The sequence below is a fragment of the Passer montanus genome, unplaced genomic scaffold (genome assembly GCF_014805655.1).
Source record: "Passer montanus isolate IOZ18808 unplaced genomic scaffold, ASM1480565v1 scaffold2, whole genome shotgun sequence".
Taxonomy (NCBI): Eukaryota; Metazoa; Chordata; class Aves; order Passeriformes; family Passeridae; genus Passer; species Passer montanus.
This window is the reverse complement of record NW_024366591.1, coordinates 17,934,367-17,958,865: the sequence shown is the minus strand read 5'-3', so window position 1 is coordinate 17,958,865 and position 24,499 is coordinate 17,934,367. Positions and strand designations below refer to the sequence as shown.

Sequence of the window (24,499 nt, the reverse complement as noted above, 5' to 3'; positions counted from 1 at the left end):
AGAGGTGAGTGACTGGCAACTCTACAGTGGAATTCCTTAATTCTGGCTGCTTACTGATAGGAAAGAACATGGGGGAGATGCACTATGTTTTCCAACTAAGCCAGTTAAATACTGTTTGTACAGCAAACACTGGTCACTGGAGAATGATTTACTGTGCTGCATCAGATGGCAAACCCACCCAGTACTGTGTGTGTTTGACAGAGATCAGCCCCCTGACATTAAACAGGTGTGTCACCGACTGCCCCACCAGGAAAAGCAGTTCATGCCCTCATAAGAGCTGGGAAAACAAAAACAGGAGCCCATAAGAGGCATCAGCACTTGGCTGCCCAGCTTGGAAGTGCCTCTTCTCCAATTAGGACACAACTGATCCTGACCAGGCAGGGCCTAAGCCCATCGTCAGCCAAGGTGCTCCTCCAGCCACAGAAAGTGCAGTTGCTTTCTCCCAACAAAGTACAGTATCAAGGTGCTGCTGCACATGTGGCAAATGCTTCCTGCAACTCAGAGAGTGAAAGGGTTTCTGTCGTGTCACACCTCACCTATGGAAATCACAATGTTATCTCTAAAAACAATCCTGGAATTATGAAAATTAGGGCACAATCAACAGCAGGCACAAGGTGTATAAAGTTGCAGCCAATAACACATCAGGAAACATACAGGCTTTAACCTTTGGCCAGCAATGAGCCCAAAGTCTGTTACCTTTTTATCAAGCTTCAGCCAAGTTTGGAATCCTTTGTTGTCCACATACTGAAGACCAAAGTACCACACTTCTCGCAAACCTATGGTTTTAACCACCTGCAACAGAAAGGTAAAAAAGAAAAAGCTATTGCAGGAAAAACTTCACTTGAGGTCCAGGTATCCTTTCGAGTCCCACATCACCTGTGATGGGTGTAGGCAACAGCCTAAACCTACTCATCTCTTAATTTCACCTTGCAGACAAGGATATACAACTGCCATTGTAGACGATGATGACAGCATAGGCTAAGATACTTGTCCCACCCAGTTTCTAGAAGATGATGATCTTGGGGAAAGCAGGTGAGACAAACAGCAAGTGACAGGCCACCAACTGCTAGACTGATACACTGGCAGCAAGTGGGGTTTCTGCTTGCTTTTATCTACTGACCCATCTTAAAATTGTAGTTAGTGAAGCAGACGAGTTAAGTCACCAAAGTTCTTGGTGGGATGGTCTCTAGTGGTATTAGTACTAACTAGTTAGCAGTACTAGTGGCTCAAGTGACCTTGTCTGCCAGTCACCAGAGACTATTCCTTCTAGGGGAAGCAATTGAGAGGTGCTTCGTAACGCTGCTGTGAGGCTCTGAGAGTTAAAACAAGATGCAAGTATTCTCAGTCAAGGTAATTATTTTTTTAAACTCCCCAAAAGGCTGAGTTTATGAAGGACAAAAATACATTGATGCCCCTACATTAGGACAAGTTTAATTTCATAGATATAAATACTAACCGGCTGAGAGACACAGAAACACCATCCATTGACTGGATGGCACACTGACTAGAAAAGCAGCCCTGTTTGGACATGTTACATTTCCTCAGTGGAGGACAGAGTGAACAAGTCCCTGACTTTCACCTACTCTTGACAGCTTGTTCTTACAGCCAAGTGTTTGGCTGCCAGCTCATCTACCTGTAAAGCTGTGCTCTAGACACAGACAAAATCTGCAAAGATCTACTACGTACATAGCTGGATCACTTTGTAATGTTATTTGCAGAGCAGCCCCTCAAAAAGTGGTGCAGGCATCGCTAGAGTGAGCTCAACTGAGTGGAAGGCAAGAAGTACTTAAAACTACTTAGTGAGTTAGGGAATGTGACAGACTTGGGAATGTGTAGTTACATGTGCTTCAACAAGTCTAAGACCTCAACCAAGGATCTGTTTCACCTCCACATTTATGGTATTGCTGGAGACACTCTGGCTGGAGAGCAGGCTTGAGAGAAACAATGTCACATTAGCTAAGATTTAACTAGAGTTTACAAAAAAGACAATAAAATCCACCAATCCAAACAAACAAAAAACACAAACCCCATGTCCTTTTAAAAGAAGAGCTTGGCTCTGTAAATAATTCAGCTTTTACTTGACAAAAATTCCTTTTCCCTCCTCCCTCGAAGTGGCTTGTTTCATCATGGAAGAGACAAGTTTTCTGTCAGCTGGATGTATTTTTATGAAGTCTAACAGAAAACCAGGGGTATGTTGAGTGTAGTACTTCCTGTTGCACAAAAGAATGTTGCAACTTTGTTAAAATAAAAAGTTACATAAATCAAGCAGTTATCAGGTCATTATCTCTGAATGTCTCTTACAAGAGAAAAAGTACACTTCCTATAGAGTTAGAAAGCTTTCAGAAATCATGACCCCTCAAATTCTTCCCAAACCCAAAAGCAAGGAAGGAGAAAGTATTAAGCTAAACTTCATAATTTGACTGTTTGAGTTTCAATACAAAGAACAAAGACTGTTTTAGCCTGTACTGGGAAATGCTCTGTAAACTTCCTCCATGGCAAAACAAGGAAGAAATAAGAAACGAGGCATTATACGCAAGATGAAAGACACCTCCTCTGCTTCCTCAAATGCATGAAGCCGCAAATCTTGAGTCTTCCCCTTCCATCCAGTTACGCATTCACTTCCAGAAAATGCCAGTTACACTCTCCTCCATTTGAATTTCTTTTATGCATGGTCAGGAGGGCACATGACTACCTGGAACATACTCCAGCCAGCTGCAGAGCACACTGGGTTGGTTCTTGGGATGCCTCAGACCTCACTGCAGCACAAACTCTGCACAGGACTGGCTTAAGTGGAGAGAAACTTAATATTCACAGGTCTCCCTCTCCTGTAAAAGGAGCTATAGAACACCTTACCTGCAGGATACAGACATGCTAGCAAAGCCTAGCTCTGCTAGCTGACAACCAGGCCAAGAAATTACCTTGTAGTTTTTAAAAATAGCTTGCTTCTTCAAAACCCCCACAGTGGTTCTGCAGTTCCAGTTGGGCCACTCCCCATACCTGTGAAAACCTGTTGCCTCCACAGGCTTTATCTGAGTGTAAACTCCACCCGAGATAAGGGCCTAGTGAAAGGCTTGCTCAACAGAACTGAAGAGAGAATGTATGGTCTTCACCTTTTCTAGTTTTGTGCTGCTCAATTCTACCTCAGCCTTCCCTTGATATGCAGAAGTATCCCCCAACAAGGTATGAAATATGGATAAGAATTTTCAGTCGCAGGTTTTAAACCCATGCCACTGGATGTAAGGAGCAAATCTTCATGAGGAGTAGGTCTATCCCAATCATGCACTAAGCACTGCAGTAAGCGTTCTTCAGAAATCCCAAAGTACCCAGACAGCAAGAGAAAATAGAAGTATCTTGAATCTGAAACATCCTGCCTTTTTCATGTTCTCAGGATTTTTAACTTCTCAGCTGAAAACAGAGAAAGTAGTTTCTCTTCTGCCAGAGAGATGACCCTGACTCTGAATAGATGTAAGCATTAGTTAATATATATGGAGGAGGGAAGTACTTGTTGAATGCTTGTCATGAGGACATACTTACAGTCTAATCTAAAGCATTGCTTTTAAAAACCTGGCTTTCAGTAACTTGGATTTTCGTCCTGATAGAGATAAAATCCAATTTCTCTGTTTTGGATTAACATGAAAAGGCTGGGGGAAGAAGTTACTCTGATGCCATGGTGATCAGCATGAATGGAATCACAGAATCATAGAATGGCCTGGGTTGGAAGAGACCTTAAAGATCATCTAGTTCCACCCCCCCTGCCATGCACAGGGACACCTTCCACTAGACCAGATTGCTCAGAGCTCCATCCAAGCAGGCCTTGAACACTTCCAGGGTTGGGGCATCCACAGCTTCTCTGGACAACCTGTTCCAGTGCTTCTCCACCATCACAGTAAAGAATTTCTTCCTTATATCTAATCTAAAGATGCTTCCTTCAGTTTGAATCCATATCCCCTTGCCCTGTTACTACATGCCCTTGTAAATAATCTCTCTCCATCTTTTTTTAGGGTTCCTTTCAGGTACTGGAAGGCTGCAGTCAGGTCACCCCAAAGCCTTCTCTTCTCCAGGCTGAATAATCCCAATTCTCAGCCTTTCCTCATAGGAGAGGTGACCCATCTCCCTAATCAGCTTGGTGACTCTCCTCTGGAAGATCAAGCAGCAGGTACTGGTTCTATAAAAATGCAGGTTTCAAATGCACTTCAGCAAATTTCCAGTCACAGAATCATAGAATATTCTGATTTGGAAGGGACTGACAAGGATCATCAAGCTCAACTCTAAAATGAATCAACCATATGGGGATTGAACCCTTGGCCTCTGTGTTCAATGAACACCTGATACTTATCCCACATTAGTTGTAATCGTAAGGAATTAAAGTTAGATTTAATGCTAAACACAAGCTGGACTACTCAGTTTTGTACTGTGAACTTCTGCAGTTCACAGTACAAAACTGATTTCCTTCTTTGATTCCTTTCAAGAACTCACTAAAAGCTTTTTTTCCATTTGTTTGTTGAGGGTTTGGAATTTTGTTTATTTTTAACTGATCTGTGGGTTGTTTGTTTTGGGGTTTTTTGGGGGGTTTTCTTTTTAAGTACTTCTCAATGCACAATTGCCATAAGGCCTAGCAAGTTCTAGTTAACTCACTGAAACAAGAAACTGTACCAACAATACCTCAGAAGGAGTGGACATTGTTTAGCCAGTACTGCCTACCTGAGTAGCAGTAGCTACTCAAACACAACCACCCTTAGCTATCAAGGCTGGTGAGCACAAGGGAAGAAGTACAAACAACAATTTGTGAACATGTTAAAATGTGTGACTGAAGCCTGCATAGACCAACTCTTATTTTTCAGGTCTACAGCAGAAATGGCTAGCAGCAATTTTTTTTTGAGTTGAAGAGCAGTAAGCAAATTTTTTTCTACTAAAATCTAGGCCTTGCTTCAGTTTTATAACAGCAAGCTACTCAGTCAATAATAACAAAGTTTCACAAATAGCACAGAGTTTGTTTTAGTTGCCTTTATCTGATCTCTGCAGGTCCATCTTCAAATAGACCTGTGCATTGTTAAAGCAATAACAGGAAGAATAACAGTACAGGAGGAGAGTCTTAGCCACTCATGCCCTCCACTTCCCTGGGAATCCCTGAAAGCAGGCTGCACTAATCTCTCTTCCACCCTGCTGCACAGGGGCTTCTTACAAGACATGTTACTTGTAAATGATGTAAAGAGATCACAAACTCTTCTGGTTTTCCAGTATTTTGACAAACTCAAACACCTGTGCTAAGTGGTTCCTCAAACCCAGCATTTGAATGAATACAGCCATGCCAACGCCCTCAGCAGCAGCCTGAAGACCTGATTCTGAACAGTTTTATGCACAAGCACAACAGTTCAGCCTTAGAAGTTAAGAACTATGTAAGAGCTAAGCAGCATTTCAAAGCAAGAGATACATTTTTACATGTTACCTATGCTGTCTAAATATTTTAGATCCCTTGTGACAGTTCATCATCCAGCATGCTAGGAAGACAGGTTTCACTGGAACATGACATACCTGCAAGGGGTTTTTGCTTTTTTCTTTTACTGTGATGGAATTTAGAGATCTTAGTTCAGACTGGGGCCGTTTGATTAGGAGGTAGAGAGAAGCAAGACAGGTTTGGAATCCAGTCTTAAGAAAACACTATAGTCCAAAACATACTGCAAAATTAAACAACAAGAGCCCACACCAACCCTTTACTGACCTGGTCAAACAGCTGCTTGCCTGTAGTGTTTGGCTGGATGGCAAACTCCAGCTCTGCATCCATAGTAACAACTCGAACGTTGATCTAAGGAAAAAAACAAAAAGCATTAAGATGCATTGAAAGTTACTTCTAGGTGTTAACACAGTACTTTGTGTACAAGAGTCTCCACGCTTTGATGCACTCCTGTAACCTCTATAATAAATACACTTAAGCCTCAATTAGAATCGTGTTATCACACCAGCAAACTTAATTGAGGCACTCATTCTGCTGTTTTAACCAAATTGCTCCACAGGTTTTCTTATTCAACACAGGATTGGGCAGATCTTCTAGTTCAACAGAAGGGTATTTTAGACCTGACCCTTTCCAGGCCTAAACCCTCTTGGACTAAGAGCTACTGTGGGTGCACAGTATAGCTGCCTGCAGGCCATCCCCTGGATTACGAAAGGCCCTAATGACTAAATTAAATTTAAGACTTATAATTTAACTTCCATTTATATTAGAGCTGGAATTAATCTGAGGTTTTAAAGGCAAAAGGCTGCAGATTATTACTATAAAGCAATCAGCATTAACCTGATAAACGTTCATTCTTTCCCTCATAAAAATCTATTCAGCACATAAAAACAGCAGTAACAGGTGCTGAATGATTCTACAGGGCAGGAGTTCCATAAGCTCTTGCTGCCAGTGAAGAAACAACGTAACTAGATTTACTGCAATAGAGCCAGACTGCAAGGAAGAGGTTACTGCTGATGCAGAAGGCAAGAGTGTTAAATTACTAGAAAAAGTCTATTAGCAGTTAATCAGGATGCAAAAGCAGCAACTAATCTTGCAGGGAATGGCATAAGGACCAGTAAAATGGCAAATCGGGAAAGGATTATCTCCAACTGTTCTGAATACAGCTTGTAATATTATATTACTTCTCAAAAAACCCAACAATCCCAAAACAAATCTAGAAATCCCAAACATGTATGATTGTGTAGTACAGTTATGCTACAAGGCCAGAAAACATGTAAGGTACAGGCAGATGAGATTTCATGACAATTTCCCAACAATTTGTAAATGCCACATTACAGAGAGCCTGGCACACATCTGAAGACATGAGAGGTAAAAGAGGTAGGAGAGGAATCCAATCGCTCACTACAAAGCCTTGGCCTTCAGCAGTTCCTAGCAACTAAATTATGTATGTTTAAACTCTAGAACAAATGTCAGGTGTAACAATGTTACAATTAACACAGAATTGTGAATAAAACAAGTTGCTTCAGCTAGTTTTAGTAAAATATATTACAAAGCTTTGCACTACTTTTTAAATGAGACACAATGTTTAACCAACCTTCTTCAGTTTAATGGTGGACCTGGCAATGTTAGGTTAATGGCTGAACTTGATCTTAGAGACATTTTTCCAAACTAAATGATTCTATAAAGGCATCAAGTATCTTTACAGAGTTGTTTCTTTTCTTCTGCTCCCACATGACAGAGTATCCTCCCAAAGAAAGATGACTGAAGGCACTTTCCAAGTTACAGGACCCCAGAACTGAACCAGGGAAGATGACTTAGTGACACCACTTTCAAGCTGTGTTTTTAAAGAGCTGTCCTTTAAATTAGGACTTGAAAATATTTTCTTTAAATGCAAGATGGAAGAACAAGCAAGAAGGTAAAAGGAGTTCTTGGAAAACCTAACTGTAGCATTTGAGATCATAATGGAGCTATGCTTAAGGTTTTCTTCCTGTGCCTTAAGAACCACAGGTTTCCCAAGAAATGTTTCCAGTGTAGGAAGGGAGGGGAAGTTCAGATATCAAATCTCTGGAACAGCAAGTCTGCACTTCAAAGATGTGACCTCAAACACCTGTTGCTTAATCCCTCTCAACAATAAATCCCTAATCATATTCTAATCCCTTTCTACCCACTTCAAGAAAACATATGCTCATCGTCTTAGTTTTGTGCTGAGCAAGTTATTTGTACTTCTGGCTGAAACACCATAGAAGTGTAAAATAAGTATCACTTTACAAGCTAAAGAACTTAAAGGGAGGTGCTTCTTATTCCTTACCAGAAAACCTGCAGAGTGCTGGCTGAGTACAAAATTCCAGCTCATACCAGTATGTATTTTCCTCTATCTCTCCTTAGTGGTTAACTGGTAGTAAAAAAGTTAAATTCCCTAGTCTTGTTTTACTACAATCCTCAAAGACTGTACGATCAGCTATATAGTGAGCTATTTAGTGCATTTAGCTGCTACAGATTTCAAGAATTATTTTAGTATTAAGACTAAAAATTGTAGTCATCTGCTTTTCCACTTGAATCATTTAAAGCCAGAAGCACGCAGGAACATGACTACTTGGTTATCCAAAAAGCTTTCAAGGACACTTGGGGCCTGCAGTAAAGGTTAATTTTTTCTGTGTTCTTTAAGGGCTGCATAACCATCAGGACAAAGAGGAATTTCCCTGGTGCCCTCAGACAAACTGCCAGGCACAAGACAGGCAGAACAAGAAGAGACCTTCTGTCCTTCATTGAGTTGATGACTGCCTGGGAATATCATTTGAGTCTCCTTCCTGCCCTATTAAGCTCTCCTGCTTCTTATCTCCAAACCTTAGCCTTGACTCCAAGAACATAATGATTTTAACAGTGTTTCTAAATGGATGTCCTACAACCACTCCATACAAGCCTTTAGCCACAGAGAAACTCGTGTTAAAGCAGCAAACAGAGCTTAACCCACATGAAACCCTGGTTTAGACAACCTGAAGAAACCTTGATGTCTGCTACACTGAGAGTCCATCAGTTTGGCACTCAGCTCAGACCGGATGGAACTTCCCACGGCGCCAAGGTGATTAAATCAACACCTAATGTGCTAACCAATTCAGGTATTGTTGGGGAGGAAAACAACCAAGAACTCAAACTCATTTCCATGAGCAACAAGAGGAAGACACAGTCGTTAGGACAACTTTCACAAGTGAAGTATTGCTCACCCTGTCTAGGCAAGGCATGTCCTTTATAAGATCCTACCAAATCCTGGCAGCAATGCAGGACAATGTTGAAGCCATAACCAAAATGAAAACAGCTTTTCGTTTTTAAGAGCAGAAGGGTGTGGAGAGAACAGCACATGGCTGTTATACATGAAAAAAGGGTTGTATTAAAAAATATGTGATTTAATGCACAAAACACACTAAAAATCCTGGACAGCAAGATGTAACTTCTTTCTTGATAGGCCAATGTCATAACGCTTTATTATTCTGGGGGTTGGAAATAGATTATATTTAAGGTCCTTGCCAACTGTAACTATTCAATAATTCTACTTTTATGTTTGAGGCTAACACACTTAAAATGACAAATAGGGCCTTTAAGGTTTGCTTGTGCATACAAAAACATTACAGAACACAAGATTTTCCTCATCCCGTCTTAGGATGCATAAAATTGCTAACAAATTTGATCCAGAAGGGAAAAAGCATGCTGTTGAAAAGGCAATGCCATTTGCATTAAAAGAAAAAACTATCCATGAAGCTGAAGAATTTAGTACACTGAAAGACTGAACACCAGTTCCATGACTTCTTACTGGACTGTAAAATATTAGCCACCTTACCAAGTCGAACAAGAGAATAGAAGATGAAGGCCAGAGCTAGAGATAACTTCAGAGTACAGTTTAAATGATTGTAACACTATGGAAAGCAATGGTAGTTAGGATGGAATCTTCTGTGCTTTAGCAATGCCCTTAAGTCATGCATTTGTTTCTTTTGTTGTCGATAAAACAACATCTTTTCTAATGCTAAGTCAGTAGATCGATCTGTGGGGCAGGTGCAGCCTTTCAGAGTCCATGCATATCAGTAGAGTAACTTGAAAAAATTAAGTGCCATTTGAAAAACATTCAGAAAACTCTCTTAAGGAGGCAACACTGCCAAGCAGCTGAGTGGCACCATGTCTGTGCAAGAATCAAAACCTAGATAGGAGCCCAAGAAGACACTGCCTCTTCAAACCCATCCTCTGACAAACACTCAGTTTTCAGGTCTGTTGGACACTGAACACACAGCTGTAGTTTTTCTAACATTGGATTCTTGAGCACCTTGGTTTGCAATCTGATTGCAGGCAACACGGTGTCTTTGAAGTTAACCATCGCTCTGCTGATAGTGCAGCTCCACTGAAAAACATCCCACACTAAAGGGAAAAGGGCAGGGAGAACAGGGGAAAAAAACCCCACAGCTCTCAGACACACTATGCTATTGTGGATATTTTGCACCCTGATGCACGTAATCTAATAGTTCACTTGCATAATAAAATAGTGAAACCATGAAGTTGTGCAAGTCATTTAAATAAGACCATGCAATTTAATTTCAGTAAATACATATGATAAAGGGCACTAAATACCAACTTTTACCCATTAACACAGGACAAACCCGTACTTAACTGTGTCACTTATCATTATCATTAGGCAGGTCTAAATGCCTTAGACAATGCTCAGGAATGTTTTCTTCCTCTTTACAAGGAGCAAGAAAGACCAGAGTCTCCTAAACAGCAGGTTTCCAAGCACGGTATCTTTCCAAGTGGTGGCAATTGGTAGTGGAGAAACCATGATAGACATGACTTGTTTCTTCAGTCACTGGATATCTGGAAATCCCAGGAGTCATTGGTACATTTAAGGAAATCAGCCACATTTTTAACTGCTGTACAGCACAGCACATTCTATGAAAAACAGTGTGCAGAGCTATTATGCCTTTTTGCACACACACAGACTGTATGGATATGGACTTGCTTGTGCTGAAGGAATACAAAAGTCTTAAGGAGGATGCAGTGGCATTAATACTAGTATTAAGAATAGTAGCATTAATTCTCACTTCTGTAGGTCTACTCTTTCACCAGGCAAGCAGCAACTACTAATGGAATAAACAACAGGCAAGCTTCTTGGCCTGGGCTGCAATGCATCTGCAAGGACAAAGTAATCTCATTTTGACCTTAGCAACCAGAGCTGTTCATAGACACGTGTAGTGATTAAGTATCTGGTAATAGGAAAAACAACTTCATGCAGCAGCATCAGAAGGGCAATGAAACTGCTCTCTATTCTTCCACATTCCATTCAGTAGTGTTCACTGGTTCCAGGTCCAACACAAAGAAAGATATTGTCCTAACTGATGGAGCAACTGTTGTCCCAGTTCCTGGAAACTGTTAAGGGAAAATTTTCAACTTTGAGGAGGGAAAAAAATCCTATCAGCTTCAGAGCTCAGAGTTAATCTGCTAACACTTCAGTATCTGCATTCCTCTGTCCTGCACAAGTTACTTAAGTCAACAGGTAATGATTCAAAAATCGTGCAGAGAAGACAACTCTGAGAAGGTAAGTAGAAGGTAAATATCACAGAAGCAACTGCAGAAATATTAGTTCAATTTATGGTATACATCTTAAGAATGTACTTTATGAACAGCAGCATATCAAGAACACAACACCTGGAGACAATTCTGTTTCTTCTCTGACAGAATAACTAACCTGCCTGATGGATCAAATAAAATCTAAAAGCATATTTGATGTGATGCCATATAACACAGACTAGGCATACAACAAATCTGAGCCATGTGAAATTACAACCAAATGACCAGTTGCGCACCTGCATTCTCCATAGCATCTTTCAGAGCAGGAGACAAATGTCATGAATGTCAAGCAAATTACCAATTCCATCTGCTGCTGCAGGATTGCCAAAACACAGCTTCCCTCTCAACTGGGCTCAGCACCTTCATCTTGCTGGAACTACAGCAGGGATACATATTCTGACCTTTTCCTGCTAAACCAAGGTCTTGAAAAGGGGATGTGAGTGTGGTGGGATTGAGGGAATAAGAAAACAAAGTTTTCTCACAATCCCTGGAAGATGGAGTGCACTTACAAGATCATGAACAGCACCTAGTCAAGAACAAGTAAGTATTTTGGGAGGACAGCACTGGAATTCAAGGCTGTTGATAGGTCTGAAAAATAGCTACAAGTGTTACACTTGGAGAGGTGAGAATGGATAAGAGGCAGAGATGAACAAATTACAGACTTGCAAACAATGGGCTACAGCAGCACTGTAGACAAGGATGTGGTTTATTATAATCCCCAGAAAAACACTACATTTCCTGGTGCGATGCTATTACACAGAGGGGAAAATTACATTCTTGAGTGTATTTGTCACCGGAAGCATTACAGCAGGTGACTATTCTGTTCTGCCTGCCTTGATGACTTGCTAGATGGAATGCTGTCACCCAAATCTGAATGCTTCTTTTGGAAGGGGCAAGTTAATCAAGGAAAGTCTACACTGATCTACAGGTCAAGTGTTGCTGGGTTGGTTGCCAGTTGGGTTTTTTTAAATCTGTGTGTGTTTAGGGCTTTTTATTTGTTTGTGGGGGTTTTCTGTTTGTTTCAAACTATATTTTATTTTTAAACATGTTAGTAATCCCTTTCCAAATGGGAGTTGTCTGAAACATGATATGTTTTATATAGAAGGCTATAAAACTTCTAAACCCACATGGAGAAAACCAACAAAAAGCCCTCTTATTGCAGGCTGGGTAACATGACAAGAAACAATAATTGCTGGAGTGCTAAGGTATTATGATATTATGTAGCCACTTCCATGCAGCCTTCAGAAAACAGAGGTCCAAGTCCTTCCCAGTGCTACATTTTTATGATTTAAAGGATGTCCAAGAACCTGAAATGAAAAGGCAAATGACAGACCTATCATTTCTCTTCTGGGGGAAGGAGAATCTGATTCCTGTGAGAATGGGAAAGAACCGCACAGCCCAGCAATGAAGAAAACCTTTCACAGGCTCCTCCCCAGCTCCCATGGCAGAACCTTTCATGCACTGCCGGCCTGACACAGAGCATCTCAGAGAGGGCAGTGGCAGCACAGCACAGCAGCCACGAGCCTTCCCTTGTGCAGTGGGGAGCAGTTTGCTGACAAAGAAGAAAAGAGCCTCAGAGACTCACAACAGGAGAACAGGAGACGGCCTCAGTGGCATTCCCTTGGCTGACAAGGCAAGCTGGTTGCACCCATTTGACCGACCCAGTTTCCCAGCATACCATGCTAAATCAAAATACCCCTCTGTGAACTGAAGGACGTGTTCCATTTCAGATCTCATTGTGTTAAACATTGCTTCCTCATTGCAAATAAATGGGAACATTAAGTCACGTTCCAATGGAATTCCTCAGAGTCTATGAAGCAGTTAGGTATTGCACTTGTAACAGGTAAAATTAGAGCTGGTAGACTGGTCTTTGTTCCTTAAAACCTTGCTTACCTTCCCAGGAGAGGGAGAAATACCACTGAAGTTAAATTGAGTTGTATACAGTAATCTATAATCTAGTAGTTACTTTTAAATTGCCCAGTACTATTGTTAGCCTTAACTACTAGTCAGCTTTAATGCAACAGCTTGCAGAATCACATTTTTGGGGGCACTAGTCCTCAGTTTTAAGGAGCAATAGCTGTATCAGTCATACTTAACTGAAATTTCTTAAGTTTAGTCAAGGCAATAGGAGCCCAGGTATTTGCTCTCATGTATGGTGAAAAACACTTATAACTTCTTTTGTGGCAGTTTTTCGGAAGAGAAATAAAGTACTTTGAGGGGAAGCCAAGAAAAATTCTGGAGAGAAATCTGAAAGCTAGACTTCTGGATGAAGTGGAGGGAGGGGAGGTTCATGTAAGAAGGAAAACCTTCAATACCCAGACGTGGGGAGTCATCCAGAAATTCCAGTTTTAACAAAGTGGGTGGAATTTTGAGAACAAACTTCTCCCTCCCTGCCTACACACACAAACAGGTCACAAGACAGCAAATCCATGGAGTTCAGTATTGCAGCCATGCCACTTTCGTTTGTAATATAGCATGAAACTGTCCTTATAATTAAACATTAACATAATCCTAGAATGCAAATTCAAACTTTTTTATGTTTAGATGTGCAGAAGATGCCAAACTAAATTGCGTGCCTATCTCAGTTCCCTTAATGAAGGCCTACTATCTCTTCTGTCAGCATGTAATAACTGCATAGTAGGCATCTGCGTGAAAAGTCAAGAAGCAGCCATGGCTGCAATTCAGTTCTTTATCTTAGGTCAAGCAATAACACTTTGCATGCCAAAAGATCATGAAGATTTCATACAGGTGTGGCAAGTGCAAGTGACAGTACAACTCTGATAGCCCTGGCTCTCAAATGCCTAGGCCCCAGACGGACTTCCAGCATTCTCCATCCCTGGTCAGCTCTGTACAGTTAACAGTAACTGCTCAGTCAAAGAATAAAACCCAGCAAACACTCTTCCCAGAAAAAAAAAAAAAAAGAAAAAAAAAAAAGAAAAAAAATTTAAGAATCTTTCTCCAGTCACTGAAGATTTCCCCCAACTCTTTCCTAACAGCATCATTCTGTCTCAAGCCATAAACAAGTTGAAAAACTGAGAGACAGAGGCCTATCTAAAACTTTAAAATTCAATTTTATTTTTTTTTAATGTGAAAATATCTAGGCACAACTCTATGTTCTGGCAAGACATGAAGCAATGCAGAGTAAGTCTGAAAGGCCCCAGGATACTGCCCTTGAACAAAGCCCCGTACACTTAAGGAGCCCAGGTGTTTTTCATGCAAAACACTTGCCCTCACTCTGTGTGAGGGATGTAAGAATGATTTACTTTGAACACAATATTATGAAGAAGCAGGAAGGTTTATGGTGTTTCATTGAAATACATTAATGTTCACTTTAAAGACTCTCTGATGCTGTATAATACGCCATTAGCATTTTCAAAATATCTGTGTACAAGCAGCAGTCTGCTCTTTAAAGGAGGAACACAGCCCGTGACAACAGGCTCAACATAGCACCACTGCCTGGATGTGTCACTTGCCCTCAATGGATGCTAGGATGGATTTAGGAACACAGAGTGCAGCAACAATAGCTCCTTTGTACATAAAGAATAAATACAGAGGAAAGCTAGAGGCCACTGGATCAAACTCCTGCATACACAGACTGTTTTATCATGACAGCTGTTGCATCTAATTAAACATAATGAAGTTGCGAGACTGAGGCTTTACACATGAAGTTTACAGCAAGTCCCACAAACACCCCTCAAATATGCTTTATCTCAAGAAGTTGCTCAGAATGGATGCTCAGTTGATCAGCATGGATCAGATCTTCTGCTGTCTTCCATCAGAAACATAAGCATGGGGCCAAGTGCAAATAATATAGAGTTTATCAAGTTTTATCATAATTTTAGAGTCTTCTAAACAATTTAACATCTCCAATATTTACACTACATAAAGCAATATCATTCTTCTGCAATCCCCTTGAGGAAAAAGAAAAAAATAAATTAGTATCTTACAGTCTTGATCTGGAACACAAACACCATGTTATGCCTCTGCTTGGCTTTTTCACTTGGAAGCAACAAACACACAACAATTTCTGCAAAAGGTAAACTACACAGTCTCACAACAACCAGGGCAGGATGTGAATCTGTGAATAATCTAAATAAAAGCTACAATAGCCTCAGAGCTTCTCCTGAATCTAAGCACCAATATTGGTGCCTTTTATTCCAACGCTTATGGAGAGATCTATGTTCTAGAGGGCTAGAGGGCAAAGTGCATGGAAAACCCAGTGCCATTACACAGTCAGAAGTCTGACAGCAACAACATTGCCTGACAGCACACAGCTCTCCACACTTTCAATAGACCCTGTGGTGGTTGTTCTTCGGGGGTGGAAGAGCAGCACATGACAATGGAACAGTGTGGGCTGAGTGAACACAAGGATTATCTGTGACTTACTGTCTCACAGGACTATGACCTGGGAGTTTAAGGCATCCAAGAAACAACTACTGGGGAAACGTTCTCAGTAACTGTTCTCTTCCCGGACAGAGATGTTACAGGATGCAAAGCAGTATTTTCATCAGATGTGAACAGGAAGAAAATTAACTGAGGCTAGGACATAAGAGCATATAAACTCCTGAGCTACATGAACAGACTAGACAAGGGAGGTGTGTTCATGTAACACTGTAGCAAGGAGGTTTGTAGATAACTTTCCAAACAATGTGAAGGTTACCTAGGACAGCCTTTGTTAAAGTATACTATGGATGCTGGAGTTCACAGGGTTTTAAAGCAAGACTGGACAAGTTCACAGAAATCCATTTAGTAACTCATTATATACGACCTTTCAACCTCCAATACCTCAGAGGAAAGCAATGGTGCATATCTTTGAAATACTCTTCCTCAGGCATCAGCTTCTGGCCAACATCAGAGGTGTACTACTAGGCCACAAGGGCTTCTGCCTGACCTACAAGGCCAGCCATGCTCATACAGACATCAAAGTGCAGAAGGAAAATTAACTTCATTTACTTAGGGAGAAATAGCAATGAAACAAGTCACACAAGGCCCAGTAATGACGTTCGTTCATTCTGCATTCTAGATACAAATCCTTTTGTCAGAGAGATTTTTGTTTGATACTCCACCCTTCTGTTTCACCTGTTCCATATCAGCATCTTTCATTTTACTCACAGACTTCAGTGGAACACACTTCATGCCATTTGTGAAATTTCTTAGTGGGGTTACGTGATGTGATCACCTCTGACAGCTCGACAATCTGATCTATGTGCAATATACTACAATGCTTCCACTTCTCAAGCAGGTACTTCAAACAGCATGCAAGAGGTACTATTTGCTCCCAGATAAAGGTAGGTCATGGCAAGTCCTGGAATGTCACCTGAGCACAAAGGTATTGCTCTTGAGCAGTTACAAATCATAAAGGAAAAGTAATTGCAAGGACTGGCAAAGTACCAAAGTAGCCCTTCGTAACCCCTAAAACAGCTTAAGGGCTTCTGAGATGAAACTCTTCTCACCCCCTCACTATAGATGTGTGATGGCAAACAAATATGCTCCAGTGGTTCCCAAAGTGTACCTTGAGCATAGTGACAGCAGATAAAGTACCTTTAAAGAGTTTGTCTGCACAGCTGTGACAGTTGTTTTGGAGGAAGAACTATCGCCCCCACACTGAGATCACCGAGTATCAATCATGCAAATCACCCCACCACACACCACAGTTTGTGCAGCAGGAACTCTGTACAAACACTTATCTCTTCAGAGACAAAAAGTTAAGCCAGTTAAATGTACTCAGCTAGGTGCTGAAGACCAACTTTAGCTCCCACAAATAACTCTGAAGACCAGAACTTATGGTATAGGCTTGAAGTCATCTACTGAGCTACACAGGCTAAATTCAGATGCCTGGGTTCAAAAGTGAGATTTTTTAATCTCTGCTTCTTCAGGTAGCAGACAGCTCACAGACCTGCTCTCTGCATCTACACAGCGATGGTGTCTTGGCAGAACTGAGCCACTCTAGAGTTTTGTAAGCCTGCTAAAGATTCAGCAACAGGACATCCATCCACTGAGAATTCTCTCACACTCATTTCACACTGAGGTTAGAACAGATACAGCAAGCATGGACTTCTTCATGCAGTAACAAGAAAATAAGAGATGGTGATAGTAACACCTCAGAATTTTACACAATAGCTACAGCACTTGCTCGTGAAAGTGAGGGAGAAGCAGATGCACACAAACCAAACAGGGCAATCACACACTCCCCTCGCAAAGGAAGCAAAAGGCTATATGCCTTGTGTAGGGGAGTTAGTATCTCTTCCACTGAGCCTGCACAGTAGGTAGCCAAATACAAGTCCATGGTCATCAGCAACAGTTTTTCTTACTTACTCAATTAGAAGGCAGAGTCCTGCATGTTAATTCTTAGGAGTCAGGATTTTTCCTTAATGGACAGCTGTTACTATGAGGTGTCCATCAGCCTCAGCTGAGCACATGGCTGCTACTCACGCCCTCTCAAAGATGAGAGCAGATGCAGAGAAAGCAAGTGAATTTCCCCACTATGAAGTAGGAACTAGAAAGAGAAACAAAATCTGGATCTGAACAGATGAGCAGTATGGAGGCAGCATGGTTGGTTGTTACACTGAGCTATGCCTTGTTTCCAGCCTCATATAGCAACAGTTTTCCCCTCTCCTAGGCACATATACTGCTGTTCTTCGTACATCTCAGCTCACAGGGTAAATGTTATCTGTTGCAGAAACCAGGCTTCAAAGCAAGCACACAACACAGCTAAAGCACGTTACTTAACAGTGTGCAGCGTGGGTCAGTGATCCTGGGCAGCACTGCCTTCCATCAAGGTCAATTGAGTGATTATGGGATTTACAGGGCATGTAAAGCTCTTTGGGCACAGTGGGCCAAACAAGAACGACACCGAAGTGGGAATCTTCAGTGGTCATCAAGAAGTCTTATTCTCAAAAAGTCCTGACATATCACAGCTTTTTTTCATGGACAAAGGAAGATGTTCATGTGGGTGGAGGAAGAGAACAGAACAGGAAGGCTTATCTCCCTCCTTTTGACCTTTAAGAAGGTTAAGAAATTCTTTAATTAGTGACTAACATAATAGTTAACACCCTTGGTTTCTCTGTAGCAGCTAACATCCCACAACAAACTGCCCTCGGAAATGCTTACTCAGCTCACACAGTAAATAAGGGTTTTGGCAAACTGTGAACTCATTCTCTTAAAACTTTATTTATCTCCTTAAATTTACTACTCATAGAATCCTTAAATTTACTACTCATAGAATCCTCCACCTTTCTTTTTCAGCAGTGAGTGACACATTTGGCAAATGTAAGGGAGTTCTGACATTTGGCAAATGGAAGCTTCCTTGAGTTTCCATTTTGCCCCAGAGTGAGTATATGTCTCCTGGTATCAAATACACCATACACTGTATCACCTGATGGACTGCAATTGGTGCTTACGAGGTTAATATTTTATTCTTGACTAAATCTGTAGCCATCCATAAGCAAAGAGTATTTTAATTGATGGTGAACACTTAAAGGTCTGAAAAAGTATTTTTATTTCAGTCCACTTACAGGAATCTGCTGTAAAGAGCTCTGAGATAAAACCACTGTGTGTAGTTAGAAGACACATAGTCAAGAATAAATTGAGAAGATCTTGAAACAATTACTAATATTAATTGTTGATATTTAGAAATAAATTCCTGTCACTACACTTGCATATTTTTTTGGCTGGCTTATCAAAAACTTGTTAAATTTTAATGCCATAGTCTGCTCACAGAGAGATAAAGGCTTGGCAGAAGACCTGTATTCTGAAAAAACAACTTGAAGACAGCATGCATGTATATTCAACATCAAACAGGTATGGATGACTTGTCTAACCACTTAATGCCTAGCACACACCAGCCCATTATTAACAACACAGGGCTGGGAAAACCCTTTTGAGACATCAGTTCCAGTTCCCCACTCCTACAGGCAGCAGCATTAAATTGTGTACTGTCAAATTTTATCTTAAGGATAAAATTAGGTCTTGGAATAGTCTTCTAATAAGATCAACAAAGAAGGGGAAAAAATCCTACCCACTCACAACTCCCTCCCCTCCCCTCCCCACCACACATGCTTATTGGTTCTAAAAGTTTAAAGTCTCTTAAACCACAAATTGTGCTTAAAGCAATTCTTTCTCCTCTTTGGCATTTAAATTCCTTACATTTTATTACACAGGTGAAGGAAAAGATAACTCCTTGAATTCTACCAGGCTGAAATAGCCAAGCACCCTCTTATCTTAATGTGGAATTTTGTCTGTGGTCATCCCAAACCCACTCTCTAGGTTTTGCTTTGAATTTGTCTGTCCTGGGCACAGGTAAGTACCTACACTAAAGGAAAGCTCTCACCAGAGCCTTCTATTAATGCTTTCTGATAGAGAAGCCCTACCCATTGCGGATGACAGGCACAACAGGACAGTTATGCTACCACTGATTAATCTATCTCCTTCTAACCTATTTAGTGAGGGACCTTCTTTCCCCACCCCTCCAAGTTCAACTATATGCAAAGGGAGCTTATTACCCCAGCCCTTCAATGCCCTTTATATGTTGGCCCTCTGCATCAATAATACTCCCCCCGCAGCAGCATGACATGAACAGATTTCATTAGTATGCTCAGCTTCCTGACCACACGCCATTAATAAAGGTATTAAAAAAGGTGCCTCTGGATATTGTTCACTTGTATTTTCTCTTTAGGACCAAAAGCTGCTAGACTGCATTTACTGCTGTCCTCTCTTTACATAGCTTTATACACATTCACACAAGTATTAGAAGTTCTTGCGTGACACCACATCAATCAAATGCTATACTGCAAAGCTAATTTAATTCCTTGTGAAGCTTTACATTTTGGTTTTTCCCCCCAACGGGAAACAAATAACCCAAACCCAAACCAACCAAAAAAATCCACCTTCAATAAGGTAACCAAGAATGCTGGTAGATCAGATCAAATTAAGAGCTGTAGAGACCCAAGATCACATTTCCTCCTCCTTGGTAAGCACTGTTCATTAGCCCGCAGCCATGCTGTTCTTGCCACAATTTATTAGATTGGTATGTTTTGCAAGAGGATATAATCCACCTAAAACACCATCAGAAATAAACTAGTACCACGAATCTAGGAAAAATGCACAGAGCACACAGACACTCCAGTAATTAAACGAAGCAAGGCTGAGCAAGTAAGTTTATTTAGCATTTCACTCATTTCCAGATAGCACAGCAAGATTTGGACAAGATGACACCTTTTGCATTTCCTTACAAAATAATTCACTACCTGTAAAGCCTAACAAACCTCTGTACAGACTAGATAGAAATCATGCATCTGAACTGTTGATGAACTCCCAGCCATAAAACCTCATGAACTGGGTATAGGTTATATATTTATAGCTTACCTTGGAGAGATCTCATTACTTTGTAACTCTTGCACATGGCAGAATGGCTGTGTTAAATTACATATTAACACGTGTCTACATTAACAAATATACTTATTTCAGTATTGTTTTCTGGACTTGTACTAAGATTTATTTTGAGCATGGTAAACATGCATCAGATACAACTAATTGTGACCAAATGTTACCACAGACTCAGGAAGTCGGCTTTCTAGGACTTCACTTTGGTACTCAATTAAGATACAAAATCACTAATGTCCTACTATTAATGGATTCACCAATTGTTTATTGTGAAATAATAAATTACAAACATGATCCATCAGCTTTTTGCGTGCATTTATAATTTTTGTTACAGCAATAGTTTCATATAAAGGTTTAGCTTACTGGGTTGTGGGTGGAGGGGCCAGAGGGGAAGGTGTTGCCAAAATTTTGCTTTCTGTCATCATAATCTTTACTTGTAAATAACTGATGACCAGTGTGTGAGACTTCACACACAGCAGCACGAAGCCTGCCAAGAAACACCATATTTACTTATGCCATGTAGACAAGACACATGCAAACAAGCACAGGTAATAAATATTTAGCATCCATGCTAAATACCCAGCAGAAACACACTGCTTCCCTGTGCATCCCAAGAGGTCGTGCTATCGCTCCTCACACATGCCAAAGGCTGTTGTCACATTCGTCCTGAGCACAGTTCTGCCTCTGGAGTGACAGCTTTACATCCCCTCTCCATGCAAACTGACACGAATCCTATTTAGCTGTATTAAGATTAAATGAGCTGAGTTGGGAAGGATCCAAATCCAGTCTCAGCCTAAAGCAGACAGAGTGAACAGTGTGTTTTACTAAAATAGCCTCTGCAAAATTTCTTTTTTCAATTTACAATAAGGTGGCAGTTAGTCCCACTGAACAGCAGACTAAATAAGAAAAAGGCTTATATTTACAAAGTATCGACACAGAGTCTTGTCCATAAATCCCAGCCAGTAGGTCACACCTCAGAAGTTTTTACAGTACTACTGTCCTTCCCTAGTGGATGGTGGTTTACACCATCCACCTTTGTTATTCACTGACTACTCAGCTAAGAAACAAAGAAAAATCACCATCTCTGAGGGAATGCAAACCTAGCACTGCCAAGCAAAAGGATAAACACAGCTGTATTTTTTTAAGAGATTATAGAGTTTTTGTACACCTATCCATGGCTTCCAGCGTGACTTAGTCCTAAACCAGGATTTCAGATTATTCTAACCAGGATATTTCAAGAAAGCACTCTAATTAGCAAACAGCTAACATGGCAGAAAGAGATTATTCACACACACCCTTTTTTATCCATACTTTATAAATTATATATTTGCTTCCCCAGTTACAGAAGGGCCCTTTCAGTTAGATGTTATTATACACAGCAATATATCACCTCCTACGGATGAAATACAACCAGAGAGACTGAAGATTTATCATTTCTTCAGACTGAACACAGTTTGGTTTTGGCGTGTTTTTGTCTTTTGTTGTGTTGGGTTTTTTTTTTTTTTTTTGGTAGGTTTATAGCAACTGCTATATAAGTTAACCTAAATACTTTAAAAAAAATTCAACTAACTTTAACGTTATGGTGATAAAACATCAATTACTTATTACCACAAAGATAAGCTTGTTTGCTCTTATTTCACATTTCATTTAAGTGAGCTAATACATAAGTCCTTCACTGCGTTGCATTTTAAGAAATATTGCCTCTATTGAAAATAGATAGTAACAACAATCTGTTCTGATTATGCTCCTCAAAGTTCAAAAATGCGTCTGCTCGGAGGACTGCTCAAAGCTCCGCATTAGGCAGTTGGCTCCCCAAGGGAATTACCGTCTCTAACCGGCACAGTAGCAGCAGACTTTAAAATAAAACAAACAAAAAAACCCACTAGAAGGGTGGGGGGGTGGGGGAGGCAGTGAGGAGGTGGTGGTGTCAAGAAAAAGAAGGAGGGATAAAAAGGACCGTTCAAATTAAAAAAAAAAAAAAATCCAACCAAAAAAGGAAACAGGACTTCGATAACGACTGGTAAAGACCAGTGTGGAGAACTTTTATTAACAGCCCCTAGCATTTCGTTTTTAGATCGCAAAAAAGGCGGGAACAAGGTTTTTGCTATGTTTACAGATGCATACATGCTTCCTGTAGATAAATGCATAGGCCACAAGCATACTAAATGGCAGCCGGCGCAGTTGTATCATTTCTCCTTAAGCGGGAGCGTGATGAAAGCTCTTCTTTCGAGAGTTACTCGGGAGCTCTGTACATGTCTATCTAGCACGGAAGCGCTGCACAAGACGGAGCAAATCCACCGCCTGATCTCTGGAGCACAGGGACCGGGGCTCCGTGCTCCCCTTCCCGGCGGCGGGACGGCGAGGAGATCCTCCAGCCCCCCCGAGGCGCCTCCGTCCCGCCCGCGGCCCTAGCGATCCCTGCGGCTCCGAGCAGCCGCTGATGTGGCTCCCGAGCGGGGTGCCCGCCGCTCCCTCCCGGCGCCGCGCACAACTTCCCCGGGCGCGCCAGTCCAAACGCCCCGTCCAGTCGCGGGGAGCAGGGACCGGGACTCAGCCCTTCCAGCCCGGCAAAAGCCCGCGACACCCGGAGGTGACCGCCCCGCCGAGCGCCCGGGCTCGGGCAAGCCCCCGACGCCCAGCGCCGGGCGGGCGGGCCCCGGTGCGGCCCCGCCGAGCGCCTCCCTCCCACCGCGCCCCGCTCACCGGCTTCGGCATTTTGAGGGCTGCTGCTGCTTCTGCTGCTCCCGACACAAACGTTCATGCAGCGCCTGCCTCGCCTCTGCCGAGCGCCCCGTGCGGAGGAGGTGGAGGAGGAAGGAGCCGCTCCCGGCCACGGCGGCAGCGCAGCCCGCGAGTGCGCGGCGGCCGCCCGGCGGCGGGTTAAGTACGGCAGGTGGGGCCCGGCGGTGACTCACCGCCGGCCATTGCCCGCCGCTCCCCCCGGCGCCTGCCGAGCGCCGCACCGGCCTCGCCCAACCGCGGGGCACCCCCGCCGCCTTCGCTTCCACGTCCCCGGCGCGCAGGGGGCACCGCGGCCCGGAGCCTCGGCAGCCCCCGAGCCTGCCTGCCCTGCCCGGCCCGGCCCTGCCCTGCCTGCCCTCCGCCCCCGCACCTGCCAGGGTCGGCGCTTCCCAAGCCGGTGGGTGGCACCGGGAAAGCGTCCGGCACAGGGGTGATGTCTTAGCGGTGGTCTGTAATAGTTGCTGTGTGTCCGGAGTGCGAAGTCAGAAAATGGGATTACTTAACAAAACCCAGGCTTGCTTTGTGTAGTAAAGCATATTGTCAGCAAAAGAGAAAACTTGGAAAATCCATCTAAGCTCAGAAACTATAGAGTATACTTCAGGTGGTTCTGATTTCTCATAAAGCCCAACAAAGTTCATGCAAGTAGCGTAACAATTGACGAACATACACAGATAATGAAGTTTGTGTCTCTGCCCCTTGTTCCTTCTCCCTCCTCACCCATGAGTGTAATGCACTTCTGTACATAGTGTCTGCCAGGAGCTGCTGGCCTCCCACTGCATCTCCTTGCTTGGCTGGTCACAAGAGCACATTGATTTACATAGTCATGGGCAACGAACGGCCTGTAGGACACAGGTCTTCCACTGCGCCAGCAATGGCATGTGGTTGAGCTGTGAGATTGAGGAAATTGTGCAGCCTGTCCCCAAGCCGCTGTCTGCAACACCCCACTGTCTGTCTGTTTGGCATAGGACGGGAACAGGGAGGCACACAACAAGGAGAGTAACACCCACTACATGGAAAATATATGGGGCAGGAGAGAGCCTGGGAAATATCAAGGGATGGTGATGAAAAGGACAGCCCAAACAATACAAGTCTTGCTTTGGGCAGAGTTCCAAATGGTGTCTTCCCCCAAGCAGCACTTGGTTGTGCCACATTAAAATAAAAGAATCATTACTGTGTCAGGTCTGTGAAAGAAAGGGGAGGGGAGCTGAGTTGGAGGCTGAAGGAATTCATGGTGATATTCCTTTCCTGCTGCATGATCCTCAGAGATTAGAGGCGGCTTTGCCATCAAAACAGAGCCATGGGGGTGGCAGCTTGCAATAG

At 42.3% G+C, this 24,499-nt stretch overlaps 1 protein-coding gene across 2 annotated transcripts in view; it reads right to left on the bottom strand.

Annotated features, from left to right (window-relative positions):
- EZR (ezrin) overlaps positions 1-23,301 on the bottom strand; it is a 37,123-nt gene extending 13,822 nt beyond the window's left edge. Inside the window, exons 1-3 of one of the 2 annotated variants that reach the window (XM_039707437.1) lie at positions 23,141-23,301; positions 5,720-5,803; positions 697-792 (exon numbers count right to left, since the gene is read on the bottom strand). In XM_039707437.1, coding sequence (XP_039563371.1) covers positions 697-792; positions 5,720-5,803; positions 23,141-23,152 — 192 coding nt within the window. In that variant the 5' untranslated portion in view covers positions 23,153-23,301. Of the gene's footprint in view, positions 1-696; positions 793-5,719; positions 5,804-23,140 lie in introns of those variants that run through there. The other variant, XM_039707438.1, reaches the window with a different exon arrangement.
- Positions 23,302-24,499: the final 1,198 nt, after the last annotated feature.